The following is a 21335-nucleotide window of genomic DNA, read 5'->3' as shown; positions in this document are numbered from 1 at the left end:
ATGATGCAAACAGGTGAGATCAAGCTATTGTGCCCAAATCTAGTAATCCAATCCTTAAACATCGCCACCCTTTTCATTTTATCGCCACCCCCTAATGAAATTACGAATTTGCCCCTAGATTTTCAACAAATTGCGATTTTGCCACTGGACTTAAAATTTCCTATATATACTCCAATCACACTAAAAACTTCTCTTATCACACTCAAAAAACAAACTTACAACATAAAAATTTTGGAGCAAAAACTAAGAAGTTCAATCCGCAAACAATTAATCGAGGTAATTTTTTTTCAAATCGTATTATTTCAAATTAAAAAAAAAATTGAAAGTCATAGGAAAAACCGCGAGCCAACCGCGGTCCAGCCATGGTTTTTCCTACGACTCAGCCGCGGTTGGCTCGCGGTTTTCCTGCGACTTCCAATTTTATTTTATTATTTTTTTATTTTTTTCGTTTTTATATGAATAATTATTATTAATTTTATTTATATTATTATTGTTATTATTATTAGTATTAATATTATTATTATTATTATTATTATTATTATTATTATTATTATTATTATTATTATTATTATTATTATTGTGATTGTTATTACCATTATTATTAAATTTTTATTTTTATTTTAATTATTAATTTATTATTTTAAACATGTTTATTATAATAATAATAATTATTATTATTATTAACTTTTTTATATTCTTTTGAATATTATTTTTATTATTATTGTTGGTGATGTTATTGTTATTGTTGTTATTATTAATGTTAGTAAATTTTTCCTTTAATTTTATTTTTAAATATTGTTTTATTATTAGTGTTATGATTATTATTATTGTTTGTGTTATTATTGTTATGATTATTATTATTGTTTGTGTTATTATTGTTATGATTATTATTAATGCTATTATTTTTCTTAATATTATTATTATTATTATGATTATTGTCAATTCAGAAAATTAATTACAATAATAATAATAATAATAATAATAATAATAATAATAATAATAATAAATATGATGTAACATTATATTTGTTGATAATGATTAGTTAAATATTGTTGTTGGTAATTAATTATTATTTTTTGTTCATGTTGTTAATTAACGTAACGTTTGATTATGTACATTTATTATAAATATTTAATTAAATTATCAAAAATTGTAGTAAATGGCTTGTAATCAAGAAAAAGGAAAGCGTTTTTTTAGATACATGTTGAACGGTAATAGCTCTAGGCCTACCCTGCTCAGAGGGGACCCTCATGGATTCCTGTAGCGCTTGTCGGATCCTGGCTTGCTGATTTGTAATCTGTGCGTGTGCCCTTTTAAACAGGGTATCAAATGAGCTATTACCGCTATCAAGGTAATACTTGAAAGACGAATGTTGGCTTTCAACTCTGCTGGTAGTTTGGTTACCCATGTGCAAACAATCATTCATCCACGCACGCACAAATTTCTCTCTAAATGGAATCCATATTCCAGCCAAATACCGAACGACTTTTTTGTTCCTAACCGATCAGGTATTCACGATCGCTTGCCATCTTTCTTCAAATTCGTCGATTGTAGAACTTTCAACCAAGGGGTTCCATCTACTTTTCCTGAATACTTGCCCTTGTTGATTTCTTTTACCGCCACAGCCACACAATTTGTCCACAATGTTCTCAACGTCGTTTGCAATATGCCAAATGCATAAGAAATGCCGCACATCTACATTAAACACAACATTGAACGTAATTAAGATATATTTAATAGATAGAATGACAATAATTAATCAACAAAACCTTTTTACCTGGAAAGATGTCACGAATAGCTGCAGATAAACCTTCGTCTCGATCGGTTACAATGACGCTAGGAGTCTGAGTTGTGCCGAAAATATCTCTCAATTCCTGCAACACCCACGAATACGACATAGCCGCCTCATCTCGCATCAAACAAAGCGCAACCAAGAAGTTGTGATTGGTTAGAGTCATTCCGATCACTTCACACAGTGGCCACTTTTTTATTTGTTTTGTACGTTGTATCTATCAACACAACATACGACCACGTACGTATCATTTGGATAGAGATAGGATTTGCAACTAATAAACTGCTCAATTCTCCTTCGCTATCCAAGTCTGTCCAGACCACGTAATTAAGTTCTGTGGCCATATAAAGACAGTGTTGAAGGGGAGTCCTACCTTCCATCTGTTCTCTCCTTATTGATTGCTTAATATTATATATCTGATTCATACTATTAAAAAACCAGAAAAATTTTCTCTAATAAAAGTCATAATAAAGGCCGATTGCATTACAGTTGCACTAAGCTGTCGTATGTGCTCCCGAATATCTACATTGATCTTATTTGCCCTTACATGACCATCTCTATACACTAAGAATGGGTGGTTATGTCTTTCTTTTTCACCAGGACACACCGTTACCGTCCAAGGTCTTTCTCCTGGTTTACGACTACTTGCTACAATAAAAAATTTACACCCGCAACTTCTACTTTTAGAACCAGGTCGGGCAGCATTATCTAGATTATGTAAATCACCCCTAATATACCATAGCGGTGACATCTTAAATACACACTAACTCTAGAACGTCCTTCTTTTTGTTTATAAGAAGCACGTGTAAATTGAAAACCAATTGTTATTGTTATCGCATCAGCCCAACTATGTAATTCATCTAAGGAAACAAATTCTCTATCCGTAACAAAGTTACCGGAGTAATCTACGTTGTCTCCGAAGTTTTCAAACTCCTACAAATTTGAAATATGAAACAAACCATACATTAGGTCATTAACAAATTATACATAGAAACATTAATAATAAAAACATTTAATAATAAATAATAAGTATAAATTACTTTAATAATTTACTTAAATAATTAATATTAAAAATAAAAATAATAATAATAATAACAAAAATTAATAATAACAACAACAACAATAATAATAGTAATAATAATAATAATAATAATAATAATAATAATAATAATGATAATGATAATAATAATAATAAGAATAAGAATAATAATAAGAATAATAAAAAAAATACAAATAATAATATTAATAATATTAATAATAATAACAAATAAAAAAATAATAATGTAAATAAAAAAAATAAAAAATAAAAAAAAATAAAATCGCAAAAACTGGGCGACTGGACCATGGTTCAGTCGCATCAGTCGCCCAATTTTGTGCGACTGAACCATGGTCTAGTTGCCCAGTTTTTGCGACTTTTTTTTAAAAAAAATACACCGATTCAAATCGAAAAATTTACGTACCGGATCCGATTCATAGTCGCTTTCGTTAGCCATAGTTAATCGATTACAACTAATAGCTTGTTCAAAACCGAAGAATGTTTTTAGAGAGTTTTTAGAGAGATAGTACTGTATTTGAATTCGTACGTCATACAAGAACGCGTCTGAAAATTCAATATATATAGGGTTGCGATAAAAATGTTCGTAATTAAAGTGATAATAGAGTTATTAAGTGTGATTTACATTTGTTAACCGAGTTTTAAGTCCAATGGCAAATTCATAATTTTTTAAATTCCAGGGGTAAATTCGAAAATTCATGGGAGGTGACGATAAAATAAAAAGGAGTGGCAATGTTTAATAACTCCCTCTAATAATACCTAAGCAAATACCTAATTACACAAATGAGGTGATGTATGTGGCAGTTAAATTGATTGCTTTTCGGTAACAGTATATTCATTCAACACACTCAAAGCCCCATTTCCATATTGAAGTTATACCTTATGACATAAAATGAGCAACAATAGGAAAGTATATGTATCACAGTTACTGCAACAATATAAAGTTCAGCAACAATCGTATGCAGTTTAAATCGTCACATAATATAGCAGTTCAGAAACAAACATATAAATCTTTGACTCCATGAACCAGCAGGGATTTTCCAAGTGCCCTCTTACTATCGTTTCTTGCGTGTAGAACGAATTTTCAACTAGATCTCAAACTATGCAAGAATTATTGAGAACCCTATTTACACTGGAGGCACTGCAAACATATGCATGTTTGTAACGCTCGCGAAAAGGATTTCGTGGTTAATGCGGTAATTTTGTTGTCATTGCGGCCTATATTTCAATTGCGGTTGATTTAAACACCTTAACGGTACAGTCGCGATGCAATGATGCGGTTTTGTTTTTGCTCTATGGTGTCAAAGGATCAGTGTGGGGGGTCTATAAAAGGCTAGCTTACAAGTCACAAGAAAACATGTTTGTCTCTCACTAGGACGTTTCATTTGGGGTTCCGAGTCTCAAATTCACCATTTAATATAGCCTAATTATTCTCGTTCATTAATTTTTAAAATTAGACAATGACTAAAATTGCAGTTTGTGACGTGAAGCTAATTTTGAAGATTTCCAGGTCTGAATACCTTTTACATCCAAAAATGCTGAATTTGAAGGTTTCTAAACTAACAGATTTGCCTAAAAAAAGTTGTACAGTTTCGGGAAAACAATCATCGAAATGATTGCTGGCTTGCTGCTTAAAACGTAACATTTGAGTATCATCGAATAAGGATCAGAGTTGGATCTTCAAATTCAACAGCACTCTTTTAACAGTAATTCATTTAGAATGAAACAGGCTAATAACCAAACCATAAGTATGATCCACCAAAACTGAAACAGCTAGATTTTTAGAGAAAGAAAACAGCTAAGGTGGTGATCAAAGTGTCACGTGATTCACTAATCTCCTTGCAAATCACGAATCAATAAAAGCAAATTATGGTCGATTTTGGGCTATTTTGCGGTCATTTTGAGCGAATCACGAATTAAAAAGGCGAATTGTGTTACACTGACACAGCCTATGAATTGCCACTAAATAGTTCCACTCCCCACCAAACTACCCAACCACTCAGTAGAACAAAACTACCAATTAGTAGCCTTCAGCCTCCCAACCCACTAACTCACCCAAGATCAACTATGATTCCTCCTAAAACCTAACATCCCGATAGGAAAGTGGGTGTTCAATTTGTGAGTTGAAATGCAAGTATAGAATGGATTGTAGTACAAAATATTCACTACCATTTGTATGCCACTAATGCGATTGAGGCTGAAAAAAAATCAGGGCCATCCTTGCAGCGATTTAATGGACCTACAATAGAAAGTGGCTTAGCAAAATCATCCCTTGCAACAAAGCAATGGAACTCATTACTAAAAACAAACGACCATTTCACACCTAACAAAGTTTTCCATGCAACGGCAAGACCTCCTCCTCTCCAGAAAAGGAATACTTGTTTCATACACTCCTAGGGAGAGCAGCTAAGTAGCCAAGGGAAAGTGCAGTTAAGAAGACTGTATTTTGGATCTAAACACTGACTAGTGACTACCCATGGCCGTAAACCACGTAATCTGCAATATAACGTGGGCAATACATGCAATGCAGCCTTTCTACCCAATAAAAAAAAGTAAGCCAGAGTAGAAGACTAATCATTAATAGAGGTATTCTAAACAGCCCCGATGACCCGATATCCACCCGACCATATAATCAAACCGATTTGACCCGACTTAAAAACCAATGTGGACACAAAACCCGATTTTGAATCGATCCAAAACACCCGACCACCAATCGACTTCAAAACCCGAATGAATACCTCTAATCATTAATTTCATTAACACTAAAATCAAAAAAAAAAAAATCAAATCCACAACATAGCTCCATTAAAACAATGAAAGTCTCCAGATAAGTATGCAAGGTGACTACCTAAGAGGTGATCATATAAAAGAATAAACTTTTTTGTAGCTTACTCTTGTAACATACTCGAATTTCTAAGTTGTTTATAAGAATCAGATATCACAAGAGGCCATGATAAATGCGCCAATGACAGTTAGCAGGAAATAAATATATTTATTCTCTGAGATCAGTTACCTATACTGACAACTTAAATTCTTGACTCCTAATGATGTCTTTTTCACCTTCTTCCAGCTGCAAGGATAACACATAACCACAGGAATTCTAAAAATCAGATCACCAAGCATTTGATTGTCAAAAAGTAAGTAGCATGAAATTACCCTCACCGGGTCACTCCCATAAACCAGTTCATAGCACCTTGGCGAGAGACATTTCAGAGCACAATTCTCTTTTGCAATCATCGAAACTTTGCAATCCCAACCCCACATGCCACTATAACCAGTTTCAAGAGTAGATCATTTTAGCATCAATAAAGAGAACAATAAAATAAGAAATTTTGAATGCAAAGGAAACAAATACAACTCTCCATCCATTTGGAAAACCCTAAAGTTAATAAATAAAATTCTTCACTAAGAAGACCAGGCAAATTAATGGGTAAATTACAAACAAAAAGAAGGAAACAGGAAAGGTTTCTAAATTTACCAAGCTATTCAATTCAATAAAAAATTATAAAAGAACCCAGTTGAAGATTCACTATAACTAGGCAAACCACGGCAAATTTTGATGAAACTAACAAATTAAATTACAACCCACTAAGACTTGAGTTCCAATAAGAGCATAAATAGATTCAAATGTTGAATTCAAACCTTGGACAGAGAAACAAACAATGAAATTTTCATCAATTACAATAAATTGATTGAAAAACCATGTACTGAAATTGTTAAACGATTGACAGAACGACTATTGTATATAAATAAATGTAATGGTTTGGGTTGATTTGAATGTACTAACCGCAATCTTTGAATTAGTAAGCCTCCTCGTGTGTTAGAAAACTGTAGTGGAGATTGTAAGGACTAAGGAGTTCATCGGCAAAAGGTAACGGAGTAACGAGAATCCTTTCTCCAATATTATCCCTCGATCAGAATTCGAGTCTAATGTTCAAGAAATGATGAACATTTCTTTTAGCTTAATTTTGGAACTATTTGGAGCAATAGTGTCAGGTCAAAATATTTGCAAAAATAATTTTTTGAAGAAAATGTTATTAAGTTATTTTTATAAGATAATCTCTCTCAAATAGACGATTTTAAAATAAAAATTTTACTTTTATTTTCTCTTTAATTGTATTAATTGAGCTATTTAGCCCATATATTAAATGTGTCTTTCGGAGATATTGTCTCTCACAATAATTTATAAATGTTATTTTGGTAGCGTTTTTATATCTAACTAGATAGATACCTGTGCCATTGCACGATTTACCTAATTTATATATTTTATAATAAATTCGTACGTACAAACATTACATGAATTAAAATATAAATAATAACATATTAAAATATTATTATATATAGTTATATATAAAAATAAAATATAACAAATGGTTTTCACAAATACACTGTTAAATAGATAAAAAAAATGAACATTTCAATTACGATTAAAAGTTCATATATTAATCATAAATTACTAAATGACGATATAAAATTTAAACATTGTAGCAAAATATTTTGTACTACAATTTTAATTACTTTTATCATTATTTTATTTAAATGAAGTACGAAATTATTACACTATAAATTTTGAAACACTTCTTTGTAGACAACTTTATGAGTTGACGTACAAATATTATTATCTTTGTCACATATTAAGACCTTAAGTCCTTTCCTACTTGTAACTCTAATTACCGCAACGTATAGTTGACCATGACTGAATATAGGTTTTGACAGAAATAACCCAACGTGTTTCAAAGATTGTCCTTGACTTTTATTGATAGTCATTGCAAAACAAAGAGACAAAGGAAATTGCCTTCTTTGTAGACGAACTGGAAGACACAAAGAATCTAACGGTGAAAGTGTGATGCGCAGAATAAAAACCTTGTCTCCCTTATTACATCCCGACAAAATTGTCGCCTCAATAATGTGATGACCTAAATGATTTACGATTAAACGTGTACCACTGCATAAGCAAGCTATTTGATCAATGTTTCTTAGCAGCATCACAAGTGATCCAATTTTCTATCTAATCGACTGAAAAAGTATCATTGTAACTACCAACATTGCCATCTTATTTATTGATGTTGTCAGAACTAAGATAAACTTTCTCATCACCTGTCATCATAGAAAGGACAAACTCATTAACTTTTGAGACAATTTCATTAGTAGGCACTAATATAGCTCTCTCTTCCAAAACAGTAGTATCCAATAAATTATCAAGTACATTCGGATATGTACTTCGAACAATTGCTTCAATGGGATCTGTTACATCCTTGATTAGAATATCATCTGGAATATCTATAGTAGCTACTCCATCATTAGTTCCTCCAAGTCTTCCATCACCTACCTTGATGATCCAATCAGAAAACTCTCTTATCTCATTGATGTCACCTAATTGATTTTGTAGCCTCATGTTCTTTGTTAGCCTCAACACTTTACAATATTTCCAAATATAAGAAGAGTCGATGCATGCAAAAACAATATCTTGGGGTGTACCATTGGGAACCACTGGTAATGTTTGTCGAAAATTACCTCCAAACAAGATAACTTTTCCTCCAAATGGCAAATCAGATGGTAATCCCCATGGCCCAAGTAACGCATCACGCATACTTTTGTCAAGAGCTTCAAAAGAGTATTTGCTCACCATTGGGGCTTCATCCCATATGATTAACTTTGTCCTTTCTAACAATGCAGTTAAATCGCTACGGGTTGAACACCTCTACACATAGAATCTTGAGTTACATTCAATGGTATCTCAAACCTAGAGTGAGCAGTGCTTCCCATCGGGAAGAGAAGTGATGCGTTGTCACTTGAAGCAACAGGAAGCACAATGTCACGTTTGAAACGTATGGATGCACATAATTTCCTCCACATGTATGTTTTTCTTGTACCTCCATGTCCATAAAGAAAATACACGCCCCCCTTACCAATGGAGATAGCTCTCATAATCTCATCATAAATGCCACGTTGCTCATCTATTAAACATTTTAACAATTTTTTATGTTCAACACTCATAGCTTCTCTATCAAATCTAAGCTCATCAGCTATGAGCTTATTGCAACTATCTCTAAACTATAACATCACCGATACATAACTCATTATTGTAGCTGCGTAAAAAACACCCATTGGTCTGCAAAGTTGTTTCTATCTCATGAAATGTGAAATTTCTCAATTGAACCTCAGTAAGATGCAAATCTATTTATTAGTGATTATGTTAAATATTTAAATCAAAAAAATCATAAATATAAATATGTGGATATATTGAGAAATAATAATATTTAAATCATACCAGGAATGTTTTAAATTCTTCGTTGTATGTGTAGAATATCTTTTGAGAGCACATGCCATGTGTTGTTTCAAACATACTCAGGTCTAGATATACTATTTGTCATAAGCAATATGGCAAACAGTCTTCTTAAGTAATGTCCGGTTTTCAAAAAACTTGCCTCTGTAGAATTGCATCAACATATTCTTTATCGTCATCTAATATGCCCATTGCATAACATGGATCTTTGAATGAATAATAAACAACTCCATTTATAGTTCCTATATCCTCAAAGCATGTGGGACCTTTCACATAATTCAAAAAAGTCTTAAATAATATTGCTCGCCTGAAACTGGTGATGCGTGTTACAATCTGCCAATTGAAAACTCTTTCTTACGTGGTGTCCATTCATGATCCCATCGATTCCATACATAGATCGATCAACTGAAGGTCTGTTCACTACAATCTGCCAATTGAAAACTCTCTAGCCTCTGAAAACTTAGCATTGCGCTGCATCCAAGCCAAAAACATAGATCGATCAACTGAAGGTCTGTTCACTAGTAACACCCCGTAATTTATCGGGTTTAAAAAGAAAATATAACAAGATAAAAATATAAATAAGATTATTAAATTATACTATTTTACATATATAATTATAAGAATAAAGTAAATTAAATTTTAACGGTAACGAGTTTTATCACGTACGATGTCATCGCGTTACATTTCTTTTCTGTTTTAACAATAGTCATAATAATTACTTGATTAATTAATTAATTTTAAAAAAATAAATAATTAGGGGAAATTGAGGGGGTGGTCAGTTGGTGGAGGCATGGGATTAAGAAAAGAACTTCTTGATCAATATTCTTTAACGAATTTTAAATTTGTTATAAGAATTAAGAATTAAATTTATAATGATATTTAAATAATTTTTTTTATGGTTTACTTTTCTCTAACAAAATTTCAATTGTTAGATGAAATTTAAATGGTATAGACCAAGTAGTGTAGTTATTCAAGAGATTATAAATCCTTTAGCAAAATTTGATTTGTTTGAAGGATTGTGTTTATACTTATACGTTTTCATTTAAAAGGGTGATTTGATTTTATGATTCTCTACAAAATTTTAATTTTTCAAGAGAATTAAGTATTTAATTTAATTATCATAATTTATGAAATTTTAAGTTTCTTGAAGAATTTTGTAAATGTGACCTTGTTAGATGTAATTTGGTCATGGGATTTAAAAGGTTAATCATTTGAATAATGAATATATAATAATAATAATAATAATAATAATAATAATAATAATAATAATAATGATAAAAAAAAAATCGGGCAGCAGCAGTTTTGTCTCGGTAAAGGTGCCGATCCGGAAATGTTAGTCGTGTTCCGTTGTTTTATGTACCGATGCGTTAAAAACTCGTTAAACGCTTAAAATAATTAAAAATAGTAATTGAATGTTAGAAATTATGAAATTTGGTACCCAAGGTAATTGACGCGTTCCAAAAGGCTGCGGCGAAGTCGGATTTTTCATTTGAATTTATTAAACTGTCCAAATCGATCATTTAAGTTTCTGGTTAAAATTTACAAAATTGGAACTATTAGGAATTTGATGAAAACATTTAAAATTATCAAATCCTAGTGATGTCTTAGTAGTATGTAGTGGATTAAATGTGTAAACATGTTCTAATACGTGATTGTTTTGTGTGTGTGGGATATTTAGGACTCCGATTCATAAGAGGGCGAAATTTCTATCGTGGTTAAATATCGTTTGGTTGCAGTGCTTAAAGGTACACGCTTAGACCATACTGTTTATGTGGTTGTGCAAGTAGTGTTGTTTCATTTCTAATCGAGCCATTGTAAATCACATAAGGATTAGACACTTCAAATAATTTGAAAGAAATTAATTGGAAATTGAGAATTTATGTGGTTGTCACCCAAAGGGGTTGACGTTTGGTTGTATTATGTTACCCAAAGGGGTTAACGTATTGGTTTGGATTATTACACTTATTGTTCCCATGGCAGTTTTGGATCATTACGGTCACCATGGGGGTATGCATACTTTAGCCTTTAACGACCCGAACAGGACAGGCAACATCTTAGGTCGGTGGTTGCCTTGGAATTAGCTCTCCCAAGTGTATTCCTCCAAAATAATTTGGATTTATACTTGAACGACCCGAACAGGACGGGCAACGTTACAAGTTGAAATTATCTAATACTGAATGATTTATACTTGAGCGACCCGAATAGGACGGACAATGTTACAAGTTGAGATAAACTAATAACGAATGTATTAGAGCCTATGCATGCTAGGATAAACTGATAGGTCGTTTATGTACTATCAAACAAATTCTAATATGCAACTAGTACAGCGGCAGTTAGGGTCGAATCCACAGGGAACAACGTAGTAAATGATTATTTTCCGGCTACCAATTGATCCTTAGTAACACACAATTTCAGAGAATATATGTCTAAACTAACTAAATGACTAGAATACAAGCAATTAAATTAGAAAGGTAAATTAATGATATTAAAACATCTAGGGATAAACTTCCCCACTAGCATGATGTGATGACAATGAGATCCTACTACCCCTACAACGATCATAACCAAGTTCAATGGGACGAATACACCATTAAAAATACTAATAACTCCTTTCGAAGACTATTAGCTTCACTACCATACTATCAAACCTATTTTCATGGAATCAAGTATAGTAATGACATTGAGCATAGTATTCTATAAGATCCAACAATCAAATCTATCTATTTTCATGAAGATTATCAAGTCCTTGATCTAAAAGGCAATTTATTCAACCCTAACTTTCGTTAGCGATTGAATGAATTGTTAACCACAATTTTCAAAATTTCTATTGAAAAACATGAGTTAACTAGCATAAGAAACCAAGCATGAACAAGGATTATGCATAACAAAAAGGGATTAGGATTCAATAATTCATCAATAACATCATGGCTAGGGTTCCATCTAACCCTAGATTAAGAAACTACTCACACATATCAAATGCAACAAAACAAGAATTCCTTAAAGGAAACATGATTAAAAGTAATAACAAGGAAAGGATAAAGAAATAATACTTGAACTTGAATACCAAACGATGAACGAAAGTAATTGAAAGTTACAAAGTTTTTCTCCCAAAGTGAAGAATTAAAAGTATCTAAAAAAAAACAGAGAAAATGTTGCTCCTCGTCCCCGGTTACATTCCTCATCATTTAATAAAAACCGTGTGGAAAAACGGTTATTAGAGCAGGACCGGACCAGGTCTCTGGAAGACCGGACCGGGTTTCTGAAGACCGGACCAGGTTTCTGGAAGACCGGACCGGATCCGTGTGCTGAGGGTTTTCCAGAGAGCAGAAATCACAGGACCCGACCGGGTTTAAGCAAGACCGGACCGGGTCCGTGGGTTGAACTTGAACATTCAAGCAAGTGATTTTAGACAAACCCGGCCGGGTTTAAGCTGGACCCGACCGGGTCTTGGGCTTGGATGCTTACGTACTTCTTGCTTGAAATCACGGCCTATCATCTTGTACTTACTTTTCTTCATGAGAACGCGGCAAAAGTACAAACGAAACCCAACGGGACTCAAAGCATGTCGGAATGGGCCCGTGAGCTCACAAAAGTGTCGCAATGCGGTCTCGAACTCTGCCAAATCTCGAAGCACGCTAACTAATGCTCAGGAGTGATCCGCTTCCAATACAAGAGTGGAGTAAAATGGCCTGAAATAATCAAAGACATACAAAACTCCAACCAAGCGTAAAACCACATGGAAAATGCAAAATCACACATCAAAATGCCATAAAATGCAAGGGAAAGGAGCATAAAAATATAGTATGAAGTGCATACATCATAAACATATTGCTTGTGTTCAACCCGATTGATATTTTTATGAAGTCTCTGACGTGTATTGGTTTGTTTCTTTGGAACCTACTGTGTGTTGTCAAACGACGACTAGTAGGTTGATTGCAGGTGGGGTCTGGAGTGAGGTCTCGACTTGGAACCCGTAATCATCAAGACTATGCTATTATCTTTTTGTATTAGATTATGAGTAGAAAGAAACTCTATACTTATGTAACAGGAGATAGTGTAGTTTTCTTTTCGCTTTCGCTTATTTCAATTAGTTTGTCTAGATGCCTTTAGGCTCTCGAGTTGTACGTAAGAGCTTCCGCTGACATATTCTCTTTCACACTAGTGTTGTTTTCTGTTTTAGCTATATTTCTTTATCGACGGAATGTTGACGATCCTAGAGAAAAGTCTTCTCTAGAGTCTAAAGAGTGAACCAGAGTTTGTATTTTCATATGGATTTGCAGGTCACTTAATACGGACCGTTACATCACTACAGAGTCAATTGAGTCATTCTCATTGAAGATAACAGTCTGCTCGTTTGGTAGGTGATAACTTAATCTCTCAACAAGAGAAGTTCTATAATGAATCTCAAAAGAAAATATGCGCCATATGGCCTCGCATGCTGAAACATACCTGCAATCATAGTATTCTTGTATCTCATCAATAACTATGACATCATCACTATCTTTTTGTTTTCTAACTAAACCAGCAGTTACTCTATCATTCCCTTTGTTGATGTACTTAAATAGATATTTAACTGCGCGAGACTGATTGCACCATTCAACATTAATATGTGCACGATATTTTAAAAGAATTTTAAGGTTATAATAAGGAACAACAAACCGATTATCCAATAAAACCCTACTCTTTTCAACTTGTGCACCATTATCCCTTCTTCTATACACAAGATATCTATCATCATCAATTGAAGTAAATTCATTAAATTTCTTGGGAAAATGTTTCATACACGCTTGATCTCTCATACAAGGTGATTTCATGTTTGAAACTCCAAATGGTCCATGCATCATCAAATTTGTAACTATTTTATACAAAGTTGGATTTTGATTTATATCAGGTATCTCAGCAGATATAATTCCATCTATATCTTTAGGATTGAGAATTTTATTATCTCGATGAAGAAACAATACAATATGAGCATGTGGTAGCCCTCTTTTTTGAAATTCCCCACTGTATACCACTGTGAAATATCAATTGATAATTAAATATTGCATAAATAAATTAATATTTTGAATTAAAAAGATGATATTGTGTTTTAACTATAAAATACAAAACTAACCTGAATTTGCTTTTCCAAAGAACATCCCTTTTGTCAAGTCTTTGAGAATTTCATCCAACTTTATCTTAAAAACTCTACAAATTATCAGCACGAAGACCCTTTTTATTCACAGCTCTCGTGATTTCCAGCCACTTGGAGTTACATGTGAAAGTTATGAACACATCTAGGTATCCATAAGTCTTCCATATTTCTATGGCATCATGGTATAGCTCATTCATAAACCTGTCGCCACCTTGAAACGTTGAAGGCAAAACGATACGACGACCAGTTGAAGTCGATGGATTACCTTGCACAGCAGCATCACGCAAAATACTATAGTTTTCAGCCCTGAGTGTCGTTTGATTGTTACGTATATAACAGAGTCGTTCTGATTCTATCATTGTCTATCCATCAACAACAAATTGTTGCAACAATTTTCCTGAACTCAACATGCTTCATTATCCCTATCCATTAGCCTAAGTGCAAACTATTCACGCATTGTTAATTTTACCCTTTGATTAGTACGTGTAGAGTCTGTGTTATCAACACCTCTACGAGTAATTCCTAGCCTATATCCATCCTCTCCATATGAAAATAATAATGGATATTGTGATGGTAAATAAAAAGGGTGAAACTCACTAATACGCTTCAGTCATCCAGATCTATTCTCAATTATAATATATCTTTCCTCTGCTGAACTACCAATATCACCTATAATAAATGCTGCTACTTCAAATGCGGAAGGAGGTTGTATGTTTTACCATCTCTGGATCTACTTCCAATCAGCTTAAGGTGGGCATTTGATTCTTCACTATGGTGTATCATATTTCTAGCTATTCTATAAACCTTAGTATATGGATTGAATTCATCTATCATTCGTTTTAATCCATCAACTATATCATCATGAAAATCATCAGGCCACCCAGAGCTGTTAAAAATTTATGTAGACAGTTATGATTATAATTTATACAGCTGACAAAAAAAAAGTTCCTCAAAAGAAATATATCATAAAAATTTAAATTTTATCTCACAGCAAGCTTGCTATTTGATATTTCGTTTTCAGTGTCTACGATGTACGATTGTTGAAATTTTGCAAGATTGTCAATTGTAGGTACTAAGCTTCCGATACGACGGTAGTTTTGACCTCTGAATCGGAAACAATAAGCCCCTCTTCCATCATTCACACGTTTGTTTATTTTTCCACCCATTGAAGTGAAAGAAAACATCATGTTGTAAGCACGAATTGAATCAACAAAGTGCTTACTTTTTTTATTGTTACGACTAAGCAAATTAGTTAAGTAAGATGGAGGATTCTGAAGTAGAGGTAACTGAATTTATCCTTTCATACAACATAATGAAAACGACGTATTTGTCATACCATGATCCTTACGTACGCTTTTATTAACCCACATCATAGCTCCACAAAATTGACATTTAGCATCTTGATCTCCAATATCCCAATATTCTATAACATAATAAATTGTATTTGATTTCTCTTGAATGATAGTAAATTTATCAATACAATACTATTATCATGTCTATTATTAATAAAAAAAAAATTCTTAAATATCATTACATAATGATTTTGCAGTAAAACTTTTTGATGCTAGTGTCCCATAAGTTGGGTCAACAATAGTAAGAGCATTTATGTACTATTTAAAAGATATGGTTGATCGTTATCAAGTTTTTGATACATAGATTTACATAAAAAAAAAAAAAACATGCATTATGTATAGTCAGATATATTAAATGATTTATTTCAGTAATTTGTATAATATTCAAATTTCATCCTATTTGTTTAAAAAAAATATATAATTTTTTTATCTATAAATAAACCTATGAATTTCTATGCTAATATATGTGTAATAAATGTATGTACCTGTATCCACATGATACAATATTTGAAACACGTGTTTCATTGTAGTTGGTAGTGTCTCTTATGATATGACCATTGCTGAGTATGTATCTTCCTCCGGTCGATGTCCTTCGTGTTGCTGATATATTAACAAATGTTACATAATTTGTTGTTGGGTATTAATTTCGTTTTTTCATAAATTCTTTAATAAAAAAATCTTTGATAATAAATAATTATCATTATATATAAACTACTTCATGTTTTAATATATTACATTTACAACATTACCATTTGTAGTGTTAGTGATTTGACTTCTCAATGAATGTAAATTCTCTTCTCCATCATTATGTCGTTGTACATTTTCCTTGTGACAAAGAGTTATCTTTTTAGATGACGAAGCTGTATAGAATATCATAAAGTAAGCAAATAATTAAAATTATAAATCACCATTCTAAAATTATAAAATATATGAGAGTAACAACATTATTACCATTCTTAGTGTTAGTAATTTGACTTCTCAATGAATCTAAATTCACTTCTCCATAATTATGTCGTACATTTTTATTACCATTCTTAGTGTTAGTAATTAAGTAAATCCAAATAAGATTATAAATCACCATTCAAAAATTAATAAATAATGCCATTGTTGTATTAGATACTAAAACAAATTATAATATATGCTTTAAAAAGAATACGTACCATTTGTAATATCACTAAGTGGGTTTATAAATGCACACTACAATGATAAATTTTCATGATTTGATTCAGTTATTCGAGAACTCATTCCTGTATATTTATCAAAAGTAGGAAGCATAATTATGATTCAATTTATTTATTATGATATCCATTAGGATTATGCAATTATGCCAAATATTAAAGAGACAAGAACAACATATACGCCAATCAAAGAAACAACAAGAAAAGAAGATCTGTAAATTCCAAACCCGACTACGAATGCCACAAATGTGGAAGTACTTATCACTTCATCAAAGATTGCCCAACATGGAAAAATGAAAAGGGAAAGGGAAAGGCAAGGAAAACTAGAAGACAACCGATGAAAGCAAGTCTCAATAAAACACACTTTCGCAAAGCCATGATTGCTGCATGGGGAGAATCCGAGAGTGAAACTGAGACAGAGATCCCCAAAGAGGAAGAAACAACTAATTTATGCCTCATGGCTTCACACGACAGCAAGAATGAAAAGTCTAAAGGAAAAGAAGTAATGTCGTCTAATTCATTTCCTAACCATCTATTTAGTTTACTTGCTTAGGGGTTAGCTTCCCCTAATGTATTGTCTCACTCTTGAAGTTTGGGGTTTGGTACAGCAGTATGGCTGACTAATTTAATGAATCATTTTAACATTTATTAAAGTAAATATTGAACTGTAATCGACGTATGGTAAGTTGTTATTTTGTTTTATGTTATAACGTTAATATTATGAGATATGTTTTGCTGACGTGTACCTTTGATCTTAACGATCCTGGGATGATGTTGTTTTTCCTTTTAGGGTTAATAACTAGCAGTGAGTTAAGTTGTAGGCTGGGGAGTGAGGATTATACCTGAAGAATAAAACAAATAGAGTACGGAAGGATTATAATTTTGAACTTTATTAGTTTTTCAGGAATGGATTTGTTTAAGAGGTGACTTCGCTCTCAAAATGTATTTCTTGAACTTTTGATTTCATATCTTTTATCCGCTGCTAAGACTATAACCTCAATAAATAATCTATAATAACTCTAGTAGAACTCGATCCGCAAGTCTTAACTTTAAAAATTTCATTTTCTCATGCCTTTATGACATCTTGGTTTAACTCGAGTCCTGCTTAGTTTTCTTTTAAAATATAAAATCTCTCTTTTAACGATCCGAGTTTTTCAGAGATGTTACACCAAGTATCGAAAAAGATTTCATTAGATTTCTTTATATTAAATAGTAATCAATTCCTTGTTAGGTTGGAATTTGGCGCAATATGTTTTGCTCAGAAGACGCCACATGTCCCAAGGTATTAGATCTCTTTATAGATTGGCTAGAAGTTGGATTTTGGTGCAGCTAAGCGGAAAAATGTTGATTGGTTCAAGGAAACCCTATTAATTTTTTTTTGTTTTTTTTATCACTTCTTATATGTAATTTGTTGTGTTTAAATAAGCAAATAATATATAACATTAAACATCAAAATCCTTAATTAAATTGCATAATACATACTCAAAAAACTCAAAATACATAAAAAATGTTCAACTTTATAGATACACAAATCAAATTATTACACAAATTGTTACATTAGTTATTAACTACCCTAACTCCTATATTAGTACGGTCATCTATCTCATTACGCAACCTGTTTAACCTTAGGCGTCCTTTTATTCGTATTCTACTAGCATCAGCAATCAGGTGAGTTCATTGTACTCTCTCCAATGAGTAGAGTCAAGCACATGTTTAAATTGTGGCTCATAAGTCCTCATATAACTAGTAGTGCAAAAACGACAATCCACAAAAGGTGCTTCTGAAAAGCTATAAGCATAACATACAACTAGCATATGTGAACATTGATAGTGAACTACCCGAACCTTTTTACACATAAGTGCAGTTTGAAAAGCTCACAGTGTAAAGCTTCCCACCTTTGCGTTTTATTCGTTCACTTTATATAACAACTTAAGAAACTCAAAACGTGACATATCAATTTTTGCAACAATAGGTCTTAAATTTTCACCTTGATACTAAATTATTATTTTCAAGAATAACTCCATCTCATGTACACACTATAGGATAATCCATTATTTTCAAAAGTATATAAATTTACCTCAATAAGATCATGTGTAGAAGCAAGTATGAATATGCATAAGAAAAATATCAACATTACTACAAGAATTTAAACTCTAAAAATTCAATGGAAAATAATTAAATCACCCCAAATACTCATCACCTTTACACATTAATTGAACAATAAAGTTTAAAATGAAGAAAAGTATGAACAATTACACTAAAAAAAAGAAACTAATTGAAGGAGGATATACGAAATCTATCATAACTATAAAAAACATAATCCGACAAGTTATTAAGGGTCCAAAATCTAAATGAAATGAGTTTTCAAGAAAAACCGATAAACCGATAAACCGATTAACAAATCCGACAAGTTATTAAGGGTCCGAAATCTAAGCATTTTAACAAATTTGTTTGACTATTTTACCGATAAACCGATTAATAATTCGTTATAATTACTTGAGTCCAAAATAAAAAAAAATTTATCAAAACACCAAGATGATATGGAATCATTTTAAAGACATAAGTTTATTTAACTAGTAAAATTCATATATATCTATATTATCATATTAATCAAAAATTTCCATATATATGACTTTTTTTTCGAGTGTCCCAAAAGTATTATTGTTTTGACGAAAATATCACTACACTAGTGGAAAAAAACGTATTTGCTGCTAATCATTTGCTGCGGTTTTTGTATATACGCAGCAATAAGTAGGAAAAAGAATTAGAAAAAAAAAACATTAATTGCTGCGGTTTTGGGCCTTAACCGCAGCAAATACATATGAGCAGCTTCAATTGCTGCAGTTTGTTTCATGCCCGCAGCAAAAAACTACCTTGCAATTGGTCCGGTTCTTCACTACCCGCAGCAAATAACTCACTTCTTCACTTAATTGCTGCGGTTTGTGCCTTGCCCGCAGCAATTGTATTTTCAAAAACCCGCCATGTTAATGTTAAAACATAAACCCACGAAACTGCTTTCATTGTTTACATATACGACTGTTGCACTTCTTCATTCACTCATTACTGAAACTGCCGGTTTTCTTGTTCATCATAATTTGTTCGATTACTGTCTTCAATCTTTCTTCTTCATCATCTTTTTGTTCTTGTTTTTCTTTGATCATCATTCTTGCTCTTCTTATTGCTTTTCTTCATCATAAACTTCTTGAAACTGCACTGTGCACATTGTTGTTGCTCTTCTTAAACCCACGAAAACCCACAAAATTTGGACTTAGTTCTTGCTCTTCTTCAAGGTATAATTTTTTAAAGCTTATTAGTTCCCAAACCCATTATTTTTCAAGCTTCATTAATTGTGTACGTTTAGGGCGCTTAGTTTTTTTTATGCTAATTTTTTTTTCATTGTATAGGTTATACACTAACCCACCAAAACCCACGACAGTTCAAGGTATTTTTTTCATTTTGATTTGTAAATTAGGTTTAAATTTGTCATACTTTAAGAATGTGTATGTTGTTATTGTTTTTAAGTTTTAAATTTATCATATATATCATGTTTTGTTATATTTTATGGTAATTTCTTCATTTTATTTATGATTGTGTATGTAGTTGTGGTTTTTAAGTTTTAAATTTATCATAATTTTTTTTATAGTTTGTAAGTCAGGTTTAATTAGGTTTATTTATGGTTAAATGAATGAGTTGTTGATATGAATATTAATTAGTTGTCCAAGTTTATGAATGTGATTTTATTTTTATTGTTTTTATATGAATATTAATTATGGTTACTACAATAAACATCATTTGGAGAGTTTAAAAAACATTGTGTTATTATTTGGGTTAATTAGTGTTAAATGAATGATTATTACTTAATTTTGTGGTTAGTTAGAGTTCGTTAAGTATATATGTTTAAAAGTTGTGTATTAATTTTGTTTTGAATCAATTAATCACACTTATTAGGATGACAAAAGATCGTTCTTGGATGTATGGAAGCATTGAATCGTCGGAATTTATTGATGGCGTATTAGAATTTTGTAGTATTGCGGTTGAACATCAAGTTAGGACGGGGGGAGTTAGTTTTTATTGTCCATGTGTCAGTTGTGGCAATGTATCAAAGGTAGATAGTGTTGATATCCTTAGGGAGCACATACTTCGACGTGGGTTTAGGCCTCAATATCATGTTTGGGTTTGGCATGGTGAGGAGGGAGTTTACAAAGAGAAAAGTGTTGTTAACGACGTCAATAATGTGGCCGATGTCAATGAGGATGTAGTAGATCATGTTGATGGGTATGAGACAGATGAAGAGAATGTCGATGAGGATGTGGATCGTGTTGATGAGATGATGGAGGGAGTCGAGGATGAGTTAAGAAAACGTCCTCGTGTTTTTGACTTGTTGACAGAGGCTTCTCAAAAGCCTTTGTACCCTGGATGTACAAAGTTCACCAAACTAATAGTAGTGTTGACAATTTTCAACATTAAGTCAAAGTTCAATTGGAATGACGCTAGTTTCACAATGTTATTAGAAGCGTTAGGTGAGATGCTTCCTGAGGG

The 21335-nt window shown here is 32.2% G+C and overlaps 2 protein-coding genes and 1 pseudogene across 2 annotated transcripts; all 3 read right to left on the bottom strand.

Annotated features, from left to right (window-relative positions):
• Positions 1–1039: 1039 nt before the first annotated feature.
• On the bottom strand, positions 1040–6828 carry LOC130809760 (protein FAR1-RELATED SEQUENCE 2-like). The gene is made up of 4 exons (XM_057675550.1): positions 6634–6828; positions 5860–6114; positions 1778–2725; positions 1040–1695 (listed from the first exon to the last, which is right to left on the bottom strand). The coding sequence occupies exons 3-4, from the start codon at positions 1956–1958 to the stop codon at positions 1505–1507; spliced, it is 372 nt and encodes a 123-aa protein (XP_057531533.1). The 5' UTR covers positions 1959–2725; positions 5860–6114; positions 6634–6828; the 3' UTR covers positions 1040–1504.
• A 578-nt stretch (positions 6829–7406) lies between these two features.
• LOC130810710 (uncharacterized) lies at positions 7407–8475 on the bottom strand (annotated as a pseudogene).
• A 47-nt stretch (positions 8476–8522) lies between these two features.
• On the bottom strand, positions 8523–14270 carry LOC130810709 (uncharacterized). Its single transcript, XM_057676845.1, has 6 exons — positions 14246–14270; positions 13582–14146; positions 12602–12767; positions 9463–9559; positions 9271–9398; positions 8523–8900 (listed from the first exon to the last, which is right to left on the bottom strand). Exons 1-6 carry the CDS (start codon positions 14268–14270, stop codon positions 8523–8525), a joined length of 1359 nt encoding a protein of 452 aa, XP_057532828.1.
• Between the last annotated feature and the right edge of the window lie 7065 nt (positions 14271–21335).

This window comes from Amaranthus tricolor, chromosome 4 (assembly GCF_026212465.1).
Source record: "Amaranthus tricolor cultivar Red isolate AtriRed21 chromosome 4, ASM2621246v1, whole genome shotgun sequence".
Classification (NCBI taxonomy): domain Eukaryota; kingdom Viridiplantae; phylum Streptophyta; class Magnoliopsida; order Caryophyllales; family Amaranthaceae; genus Amaranthus; species Amaranthus tricolor.
The sequence above is the reverse complement of the archived record's forward strand: the minus strand, read 5'-3'. Positions and strand labels throughout refer to the sequence as shown.

Excerpts from the sequence above, each read along its gene's own strand:
- LOC130809760 (XM_057675550.1), bottom strand. The coding sequence starts at position 1,958 with ATGACTCTAACCAATCACAACTTCTTGGTTGCGCTTTGTTTGATGCGA. Across the intron at positions 1,696-1,777 it reads TATTCGTGACATCTTTCCAG|ATGTGCGGCATTTCTTATGC; the intron begins GTAAAAAGGTTT and ends TGTTTAATGTAG.
- LOC130810709 (XM_057676845.1), bottom strand. The coding sequence starts at position 14,270 with ATGTTCTTTGGAAAAGCAAATTCAG. Across the intron at positions 9,399-9,462 it reads GAGTTTTCAATTGGCAGATT|GTCCCACATGCTTTGAGGAT; the intron begins GTAACACGCATC and ends ATTATGTGAAAG. Across the intron at positions 8,901-9,270 it reads ATGCAATTCTACAGAGGCAA|TTTAGAGATAGTTGCAATAA; the intron begins GTTTTTTGAAAA and ends GTGATGTTATAG.